The sequence below is a fragment of the Babylonia areolata genome, chromosome 6 (genome assembly GCF_041734735.1).
Source record: "Babylonia areolata isolate BAREFJ2019XMU chromosome 6, ASM4173473v1, whole genome shotgun sequence".
Classification (NCBI taxonomy): domain Eukaryota; kingdom Metazoa; phylum Mollusca; class Gastropoda; order Neogastropoda; family Buccinidae; genus Babylonia; species Babylonia areolata.
In genome coordinates this window covers 54,194,197-54,208,816 of record NC_134881.1, presented here as the reverse complement: position 1 = coordinate 54,208,816, position 14,620 = coordinate 54,194,197, and the positions used below count along the sequence as shown (strand labels likewise).

General features: G+C 44.8%; 1 protein-coding gene across 1 annotated transcript; it reads left to right on the top strand.

Moving 5' to 3' along the window:
- Window positions 1–3,619: 3,619 nt before the first annotated feature.
- On the top strand, window positions 3,620–14,411 carry LOC143283453 (large ribosomal subunit protein uL23m-like). Its single transcript, XM_076589692.1, has 5 exons — window positions 3,620–3,723; window positions 5,014–5,163; window positions 6,139–6,221; window positions 8,553–8,629; window positions 13,913–14,411. Exons 1-5 carry the CDS (start codon window positions 3,692–3,694, stop codon window positions 14,066–14,068), a joined length of 498 nt encoding a protein of 165 aa, XP_076445807.1. The 5' UTR covers window positions 3,620–3,691; the 3' UTR covers window positions 14,069–14,411.
- Window positions 14,412–14,620: the final 209 nt, after the last annotated feature.

Below are 14,620 nucleotides of genomic sequence, written 5' to 3'. Positions count from 1 at the left end.
CTCTGCACAAATTGGTCTTGTTTCCCTTGATGAGCTTAGTGCTTAAAACAATATGTAATGAACTATATTGTTTTTTCTCCTATTTTTTTCAGATTTAACAGTCTTTTGTGTTTTACGCGATTAAATGTCCATTCAGAAGGGTTATCTACGTGTGGCTTTGTTTGGTCAGCTGGATCATTGGCATCAGTGTCAAATTTCAAACACACGCATGCACACACGCGCGCGCGCACACACACACACACACACACACACACACACACACACACACACACACACACACACACACACACACACAGGTGTCAAAATACAATCAAAATACAGAATCACTGTTTCTGCAATTCCTTTTACAGGAAACGGGATTAGGATCTGGTACAACACATTCAAAGCATGGCATTGCCATTCAAGAAGTGGCCAGAAACATTGAAAACCAGGCCCAGACACCGGTACTCTGTGACGCATATCCTCCATCGACACACCCACCTAGCCTTCAGTACTCGCCTCCAAAACTCCAGCCATGTTTCACAAACGACAACGTAGACCCCATACTCAAAATAGCTGACACTCATACCCACATTCAACTTACTACAGATGACGCTGCTGTGTCCGGATTCATGTAGATTCTGACCAGACACACGTCTTCTGTGAGAACCCCATTACAGAATTGACAGGCTGGCTGTCTCTCACAAGCACAAGTCTGGCCAGTGTGCGGGAGCAGTCACCAGTTGACTGTATGCAGCCTGTTCTTTGTCCTGTCACTGACAGTATAACAGTGCAACACGTTCTGCAGGTGTCACTGAACGTAACAGGACAACCGGCTCAGGAGTATGCCTTTGTCACCTTTTACCTTGTAGCTGTAAAGACAGCGCTGATGACCATTTGACAAATGGACAGTCCCAGAAGAATGTGGTATGTCTTGGTGCGTTTCATGTCACTTGTTGTTTCCTTGGAGCTCTGGGAAAACTCATGAGAGGAACAGCTTTTAGAGACACCGTTCATTCGGGAATCTATGCCAATGGCTCCAGTGAAGCCTTAGTGGCCGGGAAACACAACAACCGTGCCACCAGAGCCCACATCAGTGATGGAAGCTCTTGGGAGACTTCTTCTGGGACAGTTTCTCAAAGACTCACCAGGTACAAAAGAATTCTCCGAGGATGCAGATGGGCATCTTAAAGTCCCCAGAAATGTTACCAAAAAACTGCAAGAGTATACTATTAAATATGCGAAGTAGAATAAAGAGGTTCTTGGTGGCAATAAAGGGAAGACGGCACAGTTTGGTAGTGCTCATGAACAATTCAGTGGTCCTTTCGATCTGTAACTCGAGAGGGATGAGTCAAAATTTTACAATTCACTATAAATTGTCTATTTGTTTTAGTCACACCTTTAGCAACTGCCTTAGAGCGGAGTTGGTGAGGGTTCTTTTTTTTTTCTTTTCTTTTTTTTAAAACTATGTCTGGATTCCTAAACCGCAAATGGCGTTATGTGAGACAGGCAGTTATGGACAGATAATTAAGAACAGAAAAACTGACCTAACTACAAAGCAGATATTGTGAAAAATCCCCCTGCTGATGCAAGTGGGATCTTTGAACACGTGAACCATTATTAATGTTTTGTTTACCAAATGAAACTTTGCAAACTGCTGTAATGTGATACTTGAAATTGTGGAGTTTGGGTCAGTAATACAACGTTTTTGGCGCTCGAGTACATATGATCAGGTCATTCTTGATAGTAGAAGACTGCGTAATGGAATATGAAGCCCTACAAACCTATTCTTAGTCAAATGGAACACTTCTCTAATTGTTGATCACGCACTTTCGCGACAATACAAAAACAGTGCAGTTTTTAACTGTACCCTGTTAACTTCACACCGTAACTTAGTTTTGACAGACAGGTATATCAGTTGGCTGCTCTGTATGTACTGTACATCTCTCTCTCTCTCTCTCTCTCTCTCTCTCTCTCTCTCTCTCCACACACACACACACACACACACACACACACACACACACACACACATATATATATATATATATATATATATAATAGAGAGAGAGAGAGATTCCTGAATGAACGGTGGTGTCTCTAAAAGCTGTTCCTCTCATGAGTTTTCCAAGAGCTCCAAGGAAAGAACATCAGTGTCCCAACATCGTTTGAATATTATTAAGAAGACTGATGTTGATCCATTTATCTGGTAGATGCTTAGTCATTCTAATGAATGATCTACCAAAAAAACACCTAACAAAGAATGTTGTAGTGGTTCAATACGCTGACGATATATTATATGCATGGGGATGAAAGTTACAATCAAAAAGAATACACATTCCCGATATATGAATAACACAAAAAAGCTACATCAAATGAGTTAAACACAGTAGCAAATTATATGAGCGAGAATGGTCTGCAAATCATGATATCAATCGAAAAAGCAATCTTGATGCTGTTTTGATAATGGATCAAGCCCAGCAACATTGCCTTCCTTTGAGATTTACAATAACACCCTGGAACTGAATTTAAAAAAAAAAAAGTAGTTAAATTCCTTGGAGTGCACATCAAAATTAACTTGGAATCATCAAAACATCGATATACATTCAACTTCTTGAAAATAGTATGCAAACAACCATGGAGCTATTGCAGATTCACTCTACGACACCTTTGCACATCACTTGTTCGGCTAACATTTATATATGCACAAGAAGTATATTTCAGTGCACCAAAATATCTATTGAAAAAAAAATCAAAGCATAGACTGCAGAGCACTAATATAAACTGGCACTTGGCTTACCAGTCCATGCTTCCAGTAAGAAAACGCACAGTGCAGCGGGAGTATAACCACTAGAGGATCAAAGGGAACTTGTGTGCAGTAAATTTTTCTTGAGAGGTTTAACCGATGAAAATGATTTGGAATCAGAAATATCTCTCAAATCCGACCGCGATTTTCCCGGCAAAGAGAGCTGGAGCTATATCTTCTCATACCACACTGGGAACATACACGTAAAATATTTTAACAAGTAACAAATAAAACCCCACAATTTGCTATTAAAAAAAAAAAAAAAGTCTCAGTGTGGTATCACTGTGACCTACACCTGTATGGGAACTCCAGAGCGCACAATTTAATATCGATCATACTGATCTGACCAAAGATGACAACAAAAATTCACTTACATCGCATGTACGAATTCATTTGGAAGAGAACCCTAATCATCTGAAGATATTTACAGACGGCTCTGTTGTAACTATGATCAACAATTTTCTATGTATATAACAAACACGCCGCACGCACGCGCACACATACGCGCACACCGCCGGCACTGACGCACGCACACGCTTTCACTTACTCGCATGCGTACACGTATTGATTTATTTCCCCCCCTCGATTTTTTTCCTACCCTCGTCTATATCATTCACTGTGAAAAGGCGTTAAACTAAAGAAAGAACGAACGAACGTACGAACGAAAGAGAGAGAGAGAGAGACAAAATGGATCTATCCGCACGCTCTCGGTGACGCCAAGTTGAAACTGAAACTGGAAAATTGTTCGTGTCATATCATGTCATATCAAGTGCCCTAGCTTTTAGGCTTGATCAGGGGGGATTTTTTTTTTTTTTTTTTTTTTTTTTTTTCCCAGCTGCAAGGCTGCCGCGCGTATATGTACATCAACTTCAGATAAATCAGGGACTGTGTGTATATGGACAAACAAGCATGGCGACGAAATTGAAGGGGCTACAGTTGTTGTGAGTAAACTTTCCAAGTTTCCAAACAGTGCATCATCAAAAATGTTGTTGTTTTTTTTGCTGTGCATAGCAGAACACAATACATAATGTGGATACCATCCATTGCTTGTTTTTTTGTTTTTTTTCTGTATGAAATGTATGTTCGTCTTAGTTCATAGTCATTTGCCCTTCACCAGATTTTGGACTTGAACTGGAATCAGACGTTTTAGGCCTGGAAGGCCTGTTCGTCGTTCAACTGGATACAGTATACCAGCATGCGTGGCCTAATGATAGTATACTGGATCATATATGCTTGGAGAGTTGGCCCAATGAGCGTCTAACCTAGTCTTGAAAGATAACATGGTTGGGGCAGTCACAACACTGTCTGGCAAACCGTTCCATTTATTAACAACTCGCTCTGTAAAGAAGGAGCTGCGCACTTTCAGTCTGCAGTGTGATTTATTTAACATTAAACTGTTGCCTCTTCTGTCTCTGCTTACTGCAGGTGATAGTTCGGGATTGTTGGTCTTGTAGATTCCGTGTATGTATTTGTAGCAATCGATCATATCACCCCGCTGCCTCCTGTGCTCTAGACTGGGTAGCAGCTTAAGCAAAGCGAGTCTTTCATGATACGGCTTGTTCTTCAGATGACCAGTCAGTTTCGTTGCCCGTCGCTGGACGTCCTCCACCTCTCTGCACAATGTTTTTGACTGCGGGTTCCAGACCGAATGCCCATACTCCAAAATGGGTCTAACCAGGGATTTGAACAATTGTATAAACAGATCTTCAGATAGGTAATCGAAGGAACGCCTGATTATGCCAACCATCTTGTTAGCCTTTGCAGTAACTGTTGCCACATGCGTCTTAAAGTTCAGCTTGTTGTCAATGTACACTCCCAAGTCTTTCACCACCTCACTCTCAGCAGGTGCCAGGTTGTATTCCTCCCCGTTGTTGTTTTTCCCTTTCATGTAGTAGCTGTCAGCCAAATTTCATTCAGTGATCATGTGTGTGAGTGTGTGTGAGCAGTTTGAGTGTTGAGTTTAACTCAAATTCCTGAGATTGCTTTGTGATGGTCAGGCCATATATGTGTGAGTCTGTGAGCAGTTTGAGAGTGTTAACTCAGATTCCTGAGATTGGTTTGTGATGGTCAGGCCCTCAGGTGGAGCTCATCTGGTGATCATATGTGTGAATCTGTGAGCAGTTTGAGAGTGTTAACTCAAATTCCTGAGCTTGGTTTGTGATGGTCGGGCCATGTGTGTGAGTGTGTGTGAGCAGTTTGAGAGTGTTTGAGGTTGGTTTGTGATGGCTCAGGCCCCTGTGGAGGCGGCGAGTGCCTAAGTACCCGGTGTACTGTCATGGCAACCCACAGCTCCAGGTGGTGATGCCCCACTTCTGGATCAAGCTGGTACGGCCCAAAAGGGACATTCCCAACAACCAGGTCCGCTTCATTGTACACCCACAGTAAGTGCTGGTCTCAGTCTCTTGACTGTTCAGTAGTTAGATCTGTCGTAAGTGAGGAGTGTCAAGTGTGTGATTTATGCCCTGTTGAAGAGGAGAGCAGGTGTCTCATGATATTGGCGTGAACATATTACACTACATACATACAACCCATATCCCCACCACGCACACACACACACACGCACGCATGCTGCATCCCATAGTATGATAGACAAGAGTTGCTTCTTATTTTTTTGGTAGTGAGTTCTGACAGAACAGAGTGGAAGCAAGGTTAACAGTTAGACAGTGGCCTAAAGGACCAGTCCTAAAGACACAGATGTGGCAAAGGGAGAGGTTTACAATTAGACAGTGGCCTAAAGGACCAGTCCTAAAGACACAGATGTGGCAAAGGGACAGGTTTACAGTTAGACAGTGGCCTAAAGGACCAGTCCTAAAGACACAGATGTGGCAAAGGGAGAGGTTTACAGTTAGACAGTGGCCTAAAGGACCAGTCCTAAAGACACAGATGTGGCAAAGGGACAGGTTTACGGTTAGACAGTGGCCTAAAGGACCAGTCCTAAAGACACAGATATGGCAAAGGGAGAGGTTTACAATTAGACAGCGGTCTAGTTGACCAGTCCTAAAGACAGGGTTAGGTGTGGCAAAGGAAGAGGTTTACAATTAGACAGCGGTCTAGTTGACCAGTCCTAAAGACAGGGCTAGGTGTGGCAAAGGGAGAGGTTTACAGTCAGACAGCAGCCTAGTTGACCAGTCCTAAAGACAGGGTTAGGTGTGGCAAAGGCAGAGGTTTATACTATAGTTAGACAGTGGCCTAGTGGACCAGTCCTAAAGAGTTATGTGGAAAAGGAGGAGGTTTTCTGTTTACAGTTAGACAGTGGCCTAGTGGACCAGTCCTAAAGACAGTTTGATGTACCAAAGGAATAGGATGGCATGGGATTGTCAACTTATTTTATGGGTGGTGGTGTTTGTTTTTTCCAGGATGAGTGTTATAGACATCAAGAACTACCTGGAGAAAATCTACAATGTTCCTGTGCTGGACGTCAGAACTAAAGTTATGGCAGGTATGAATTCTGATAGTCTCTTTTTTTTCTTTTACCTTGTTTGTTTCTATGTTTAACTAGCGGAGACTGATTCAAGTTATCAGGATTTTTGTATGTATATTATATGTATATTTCAATAAAAAGACACAATATCTCTTGATAACTGTACAAACTGTTCATCCTTGTGTTCCTGTATTAGTGGAAATTTAAGAAAAGGAAGGTAATTAATGCTTATGATGTAATCATGATGGTGAGAATGATGGTATACAGAAGAGAATATTTAACATACAGTGAAATGTTTTACCAAGTGGAGTTGTGAAGTAAACTGACAGTACTGAAATAATATACTAGCTTCTTAAGTTCAGTAATATTTTGGGAGGTTACCTACTTCCGGGAGGTTATCGGCCATAGCTACTTTCGTTGTCTCCGCATAGGCGGATAGGAGTTTGCACAGGACAGGAATGTCAGACCCCTGCCGGAGTCTGCACTAGTGTGTCACGGTAAGTATGTTACTTAAACGTAATTTTAGAATTATATAACATAACAAAATCATAATATAACAAAATCAGTAATAACATAACATAACAAAATCAGTAAATCAGTTCAAGTATTAGGAATATTATTTTCCTGGTGTACAAGCAGTGAAGATTATTGCTTTTCGTTCTGGTTTCATGGGCTGCAACTCATTCGTTTATCTGTATGTGCAGGTGGGCTTTTTTTTACATGTAGAATCACTTTTACCCTGCTTAGCTTTTGGGTGTGTTCATGCTGGGCATAGTAGTTGTTTTTTTCCCATGACCCACTGAATGCTGACATGGATTATAGGATCTTGAACATGCATATTTTATTTTCCACAAGTGTATGCACACATAGTGGATTCAGGCCCTAGTTGGTTATCATGTCACTTGACCTCAAAAATTGGGGGGGGGGGGGGGGGGGGGGGATCTCCACCTTTAACCCTGCAGACGCCGTGACCAGGATCCAAACCCAGGACCCTCAGATTGAAAAGTCCAACCACTTGACTGTTGTGCCTGTCATTAATTAATGCAAATCAGGCTTGGGTCTTTACATCCAGCCTGACAACTGGGTCATGACTGTGTCAGCGGCACTACCTCTCATTACTGTAAATCAGGCTTGTGTCTTTATTTCCAGCCTCACAAATGGGTCATGACAGCATGTGAGGGGCACGACAGGTCACTGATGTGAATGAAGCTTGTGTCTTTATTTCCAGCCTCACAAATGGGAAATGACAGCGTGTGAGGGGCACGACAGGTCACTGATGTGAATGAAGCTTGTGTCTTTATTTCCAGCCTCACAAATGGGTCATGACAGCGTGTGAGGGGCACGACAGGTCACTGATGTGAATGAAGCTTGTGTCTTTATTTCCAGCCTCACAAATGGGTCATGACAGCATGTGAGGGACACGACAGGTGACTAATGTGAATGAAGCTTGTGTTTTTATTTCCAGCCTGACAAATGGGTCTTGACAGCGTGTGAGGGGCACGACAGGTCACTAATGTGAATGAAGCTTGTGTTTTTATTTCCAGCCTGACAAATGGGTCTTGACAGCGTGTGAGGGGCATGACAGGTCACTAATGTGAATGAAGCTTGTGTCTTTATTTCCAGCCTGACAAATGGGTCATAACAGCATGTGAGGGACACTGGACTGTCTGCACTGACTGGCAGATGACAGTTCCACAGAGAAAGCACTTCAGACCTGGTATTTTCTGTGTTGCAGGAGATGATGTCAAACACCCCACCATTTCAGACCTGGTGTTTTAAGATGACATCAAACACCCCACCAGATCAGACCTGTGTTTTCTGTGTTGCAGGTGATGACATCAAACACCCCACCAGATCATACCTGTGTTTTCTGTGTTGCAGGAGATGACGTCAAACACCCCACCAGATCATACCTGTGTTTTCTGTGTTGCAGGTGATGACGTCAAACCCCCCACCAGATCATACCTGTGTTTTCTGTGTTGCAGGTGATGACATCAAACACCCCACCAGATCATACCTGTGTTTTCTGTGTTGCAGGTGATGACGTCAAACCCCCCACCAGATCATACCTGTGTTTTCTGTGTTGCAGGTGATGACATCAAACACCCCACCAGATCATACCTGTGTTTTCTGTGTTGCAGGTGATGACATCAAACACCCCACCAGATCATACCTGTGTTTTCTGTGTTGCAGGTGATGACGTCAAACACCCCACCAGATCATACCTGTGTTTTCTGTGTTGCAGGTGATGACGTCAAACCCCCCACCAGATCATACCTGTGTTTTCTGTGTTGCAGGTGATGACATCAAACACCCCACCAGATCATACCTGTGTTTTCTGTGTTGCAGGTGATGACATCAAACACCCTACCAGAGGCCATGTGGTGGCAAAGGAAGACGACTACAAAGTGGCCTTTGTGCAGCTGGTCAGTCTTCGACTCCTTTTATTTTGTCATGGAATCCCTTTTCATTAGCTTTGATATGACTTGATTGTTTGTATGTACATAAAGTTATGTATACATGCAGTTTCGATATGAATTGATTAGGTACACAAATATAATGTGACTGTGATTGCCGTATATGTATGTGAGAACAGTGGAGTTTGGCTCAGGAGTAGTGGATTGTGGTCAGTGTATGTGAAGAAAAAGTAGGAAATTTTTCCTTTTTTAATAATGGAGTATGGCCTTTGGTCGGTCATTTTATGAGAAGAAAAAGTAAGAAAAGTCCTGTTAGAACAGTGGAGTTTGGCCACGGAATAGTGGAGTGTGGCCCAGATTGTGGTCAGTGTATGTGAAGAAAAAGTAGGAAATTTTTCCTTTTTAATAATGGAGTATGGCCTTTTGCTTCGGTCATTTTATGAGAAGAAAAAGTAAGAAAAGTCCCTGTTAGAACAGTGGAGTTTGGCCCGGGAGTAGTGGAGTGTGGAGAGTCAGGTCAGGTCATTGGATCTGCTACTGGTAACCTGTAATCCAGTACAACCTGTTCAGGGTCGGGTTGCCGGCGACTAAACCGGCACTCCCACCGCTCCCTTCTGGGACTGGTGAGGCGGGTGGCTAGACACCCTTATGGAGATCCATAAAAGGGCGTTGGCTCAGGAGAGCCACCGACGGCCATCTAGTTCCACCGTGCTGTGTGCATGCCACACGCAGTTGGCCCCCGGGGTGTGTCTACCCATGCATGCGAAGTCTGGATCTGGCAGAATCTGCGGAAGAAACCTATCGGTTCAACGGAGAGGAAGGCGGTTACAGCAATGCACTGTGGAGTGCAGAGAGCAAGATGAGACACCGTAAGGATATCTTGGTCATCCACTGCATCCGTGCTCATCTTCCAGTCGTCTCGACTTAGTCTTGCCACTGGAAATTGGTGGACCCGGACGAGAGAGTGAGGTCGACGTTGCGCAACTCCTCTTCACTTTAAACAAACTCATTGCACAAGTCATCAGTCATCCAAAATGACCTTTCATCCTTCATCATTTCATCACCCCCAAGTTCTGTGGCAACAGGCGAGCGACGAAATGACAGGTGTGGGTACACTGGCAGTCGCAGCCGCAGACCTGCACGCAGGCGGCTCAGGCCATAGGGTCGTTCTTCGTCGACAGGAGCAGCGATGGAGCTCGGCAGCCGTCTGAGCAGCCCTCTTTAGGAATGCACTGCTCACCTCCCTGGCATGAGGAAGGGGCTAGAAAAGGTGCCCTAAAAATTGCCTGCTCCATATCACCCTGGCCAGCATACCGCGGCTGGCGGGGACCCTACATCAGCGGTCGAAACAACAAGAAAGAAAAGAAAAAAGCAAAGATCGTTCCTCTCACCATTGGTGCTTGGAACATAAGGACTCTCCTGGACAGAGATAACACGGACAGACCCCAAAGAAGAACAGCACTAGTTGCATCCGAACTCGCCGATACAACATTGACATCGCAGCCTTGAGTGAGACTCGGCTTGCAGGCAAAGGCGAGCTCTGTGAACAGGGATCTGGTTACACCTTCTTCTGGAGTGGACGAGGAAGCGAAGAGCGACGTGAGGCTGGCGTTGGTTTTGCAGTAAAAACAGCACTTGTCAGCAAGCTAGCTGGAATCCCAAAGGGAGTCAACGATAGGCTTATGACCATGAAACTCCCACTGGCATCTGGCCAGAAGCACCTCACCATTGTCAGTGCCTACGCCCCAACCATGACTAACCCGGATGAAGTGAAGGCGAAGTTCTACGAGGACCTTCACTCTGTCATTGCTGCTATCCCTAAAGCAGACAAGCTCATCATTCTTGGGGACTTCAATGCTAGAGTTGGCTCTGACTACATCTCCTGGGATGGACTGATTGGAAAGCACGGTGTGGGCCACTGCAACCCAAATGGATTGCTTTTGCTTCAGTCCTGTGCAGAGCACGAACTGCTGATAACCAACACAGTTTTCTGCCTCCCTACCCGTAACAGGACGTCATGGATGCACCCTCGCTCAAAGCATTGGCATCTCATCGATTATGTCATCGTCAGGAAAAGGGATAGGCAAGATGTACGTGTAACAAAGACCATGTGCGGCGCCGAGTGTTGGACAGACCATCGCCTTGTAGTCTCGAAGCTGAATATTCGAATCCAGCCCAAGAGATGCCCCCAAGGCCAGAAGGCTTCAAAACGGCTCAACATCGCTAAGCTGAAAAACATCACCATCAAACAGTCCTTTGTGGAGCTGCTGGACGATCGTCTGGAATCTGCCTCTCTGGACAACCAGAATGTGGAGTCTGACTGGAGGACCCTTCGTGAGCTGATCTATAGTACAGCTTCAGAGACCCTGGGACCCATGACCAGAAAGCACAAAGACTGGTTTGATGAAAACTGTGATGAAATCAAGCAGCTTCTGGATGAGAAACGCCGTCTGCATCAAGCCTACCTGAGCAACCCAAAGTCCACATCAAAAAAGGATGCGTACGATGCCATCCGCAGGACTGTTCAGCAAAAGTTACGCCAAATGCAGGATAAGTGGCTGAGTGACAAAGCTGATGAGATCCAGGGATATGCTGACAGGCATGATATGAAGTAGTTCTATGATGCCTTAAAAGAAGTCTACGGCCCCACATCCTCAGGATCATCCCCCCTCCTCAGTGCAGATGGGAATACCGTGATCACCGAGAAGGAGAAAATTCTCGAACGCTGGCCTGAGCACTTCAACAGTGTCTTAAATCGCCCTTCCTCCATAAATGATGAAGCCATAGACCGTCTCCCACAAGTCCCCATCAACGAAGCACTGGACGATCCGCCAACACCTCTTGAGACCCAGAAAGCAATCCGTCTGCTATCCAGTGGCAAAGCACCTGGCTCAGACTCCATACCAGCAGAGGTCTACAAGGATGGAGGCACTGTGCTGACTGAGAAGCTCCATCAGCTGTACTCACTCATGTGGAAAGAAGAGACGATCCCCCAGGATTTCAAAGATGCATCTATCATTCACTTGTACAAGCGAAAGGGGAACCGGCAAGCCTGTGATAACCATCGGGGCATTTCCTTGCTCTCCATCGCAGGCAAGATACTTGCCAGGATCCTACTAAACCGCCTCACAGCACACCTTGACCAAGGTCATTTGCCTGAGAGCCAATGGGGATTCCGAAAAGAGCGCGGAACCACCGACATGGTGTTTGCTGCAAGGCAGCTGCAAGAGAAATGTCAGGAGCAAAATGCTGATCTGTTCTCCACCTATGTCGACCTCACTAAGGCCTTCGACACCGTGAGTAGAGAGGGACTGTGGAAGATCATGGCCAAGTACGGATGCCCTCGGAAATTTATTTCCTTGGTCAGCCAATTCCATGAAGGCATGCAGGCTCGAGTCCAGGACAATGGCGAAACATCTGCTCCTTTTGCTGTCACAAATGGTGTCAAGCAAGGCTGCGTCCTGGCTCCAACGCTGTTCAGCCTCATGTTCTCTGCAATGCTTACTGATGCCTTCAGAGATGGCGATGTTGGAATCGGCCTAAAGTACCGAACAGATGGCAAGTTGTTTAACCTCAGAAGGCTTCAAGCAAAAACGAAGGTCATGACAGACATCATCAGAGACTTTTTGTTTGCTGATGATTGTGCCCTTAACGCTGGATCTGAAGCTGACATGCAACTCAGCGTCGACAAGTTTGCCACTGCCAGCAGGAACTTCGGCCTTACCATCAGCATGAGGAAAACTGAAGTTCTACATCAGCCAGCCCCAGGGAAACCCTACGTTCAGCCCAACATCACAGTCAACAGTCAGAGACTCAGTGCGATGGAGCGGTTCACATACCTTGGCAGCACACTGTCACGAAATGCGACCATCGACGAGGAAGTGAACGTCAGGATTGCAAGAGCAAGCGCAACTTTTGGTAGACTCAGTGCAAATGTCTGGAACAGAAGAGGCATTAGTCTTGAGACCAAGCTAAAGGTCTACAGAGCAGTAGTTCTCCCCACACTACTGTACGCCTGCGAAACTTGGACAGTGTACCAACGACATGCCAAGAACCTGAACCACTTCCACACAACATGCCTCAGGAAGCTACTGAACATCAAGTGGCAAGACAGGACCCCAGACACAGAGGTGCTCGCAAAAGCCACCCTTCCCAGCATCTTCCCCATGCTGATGCAGTCCCAGCTTCGCTGGGCTGGACACGTGGCGCGCATGCCAGACCATCGGCTGCCCAAAAGGCTCTTCTATGGCGAGCTGCAACAAGGGAAGAGATCACACGGAGGTCAGAAGAAGCGCTTCAGAGATACTCTGAAAGTCTCTCTGAAAGCGTTTGATATCAACCCTGACTCCTGGGAGGAATCTGCAGTGGACCGTGACAAATGGCGTGCTGCTGTGCACAAAGGCGCCAAGTTGTGCGAGGCCAACAGGACTGCTGCAGCTGTTCAAAAGAGGCAGGCCAGAAAGTCACGGGCAAACAAGCTCCCTGACAATGGTATGCCTGTCTTTGTCTGCCCCAACTGTCAGCGAACATTTCGTGCGCAGATTGGACTATTCAGCCATCTGCGCATTCACAGGTAGATTCATGAGCATCCTCCCCCCCACCCCACCACCACCCTTCCCCCATCCCCCATCCCCCAGCTGGATGACAACGATGGTCATCATCGATCTCGATGGACACACCACCACCACCATGTAAGGTCAGCAGAACACTGGTGATATGAGCATCAAAAATATGAATTTCTTGACATATCTGGATATCTGGTTTAAATGAAAGCATGATCATATTTATATGCTGAAAGGTAAGGAAAATTGGTGATCTTTTCACTTGTGTTTGTGCAGTGCCATGGCAAGAATGTTCATCCTATGAATTAGGATGCCTTCATCAAATGGATTGTATATGCTGAATGAGATTTTTTTTGTGTTCATCAAGTGATTCTGTCTGTTACATGAGAATTTATGATGCCTTCATCAAATGATTTATTTCTGTTACATGAGAATTTGCGATGCCTTCATCAAATGATAGTATCTGTTTTATGAGAATTTATTTTATTAATTAAGACATCTTTAATTCATGAGAATAACACAGTGCAATGACATTTTTCCACTCTTGCTATCATTCCACTTCATCATTTATAAATCAAGATCGTTTATTGTTTTCTGCTGGTCTCAACAGTGTCTCGTTTCTCTCAAACCGTCATTTTCAGAGTATCCCTCATTACACCAGTTGGTTTTGACGATTCAGCCATTCAGTTAACAGAAACGATGTAGATACGTTTTTGGTGATGTGTTGCAGAATGATGGGGTGACGTTCGACTTCCCTGACCTGTTTGGGGAAAACAAGTCGCCGTCAGAAAAGCAGGTGAAAGAAATGAAGAGACAGGAACGTGTTGTTGTGGAAAAGGAGCGCCAAGAATGGGACAAACTGGCTGTACCATCATGGTTTCGATAGTGAACAATTGTATGTCATTTCCCATCAGTGTCATTTCCTACAGTAGCGGATCATGTACATAGGTTTTCAAATGTCAGTGTGTTATTGCCTGCTGTGTTGAGAACATCATTTCATTTTTGTGAGGATCTGTGGCTATGATAGATTGTAACAGTATGATTACTGCTATATGACCTAAATGTCTGTGTGGATGACTAGATGTTTGTATGGAAAAACAGTTTGTCAAGGGTCTAGTTTGTGCTTATGTGAGGTCAGATGTGTGCATGATAGAGAATATTATGGACTCTGAAGGCTCCTGTTTGTAATCTTCAGCAGAAGTGTCTATTAAACATATTGCTGGTAATAATTCTTTGTGTTTTGGAAATGTATATGTGTGCTGGTGCATGCGAAGATGAGTGAGACTGAGTGTGTGCTGTACTTCAAGTTGTACTGATTGTAAAAATGAAAATTTTCTTTTTTTTCTGCATTTATAACCTGCGACTCTAAGGTCACATGTATGCATTATAGGCTGTTACTTGTGTGATTGTTTTTACCCAGCAGTTAAGGCAGCCATAC

Bases quoted from the DNA above. Each gene is read 5' to 3' on its own strand.
- LOC143283453 (XM_076589692.1), top strand. From the start codon at position 3,692: ATGGCGACGAAATTGAAGGGGCTACAGTTGTT. The intron at 3,724-5,013 runs GTGAGTAAACTT...GTGATGGCTCAG, and splicing joins TTGAAGGGGCTACAGTTGTT to GCCCCTGTGGAGGCGGCGAG. The intron at 5,164-6,138 runs GTAAGTGCTGGT...TGTTTTTTCCAG, and splicing joins CGCTTCATTGTACACCCACA to GATGAGTGTTATAGACATCA.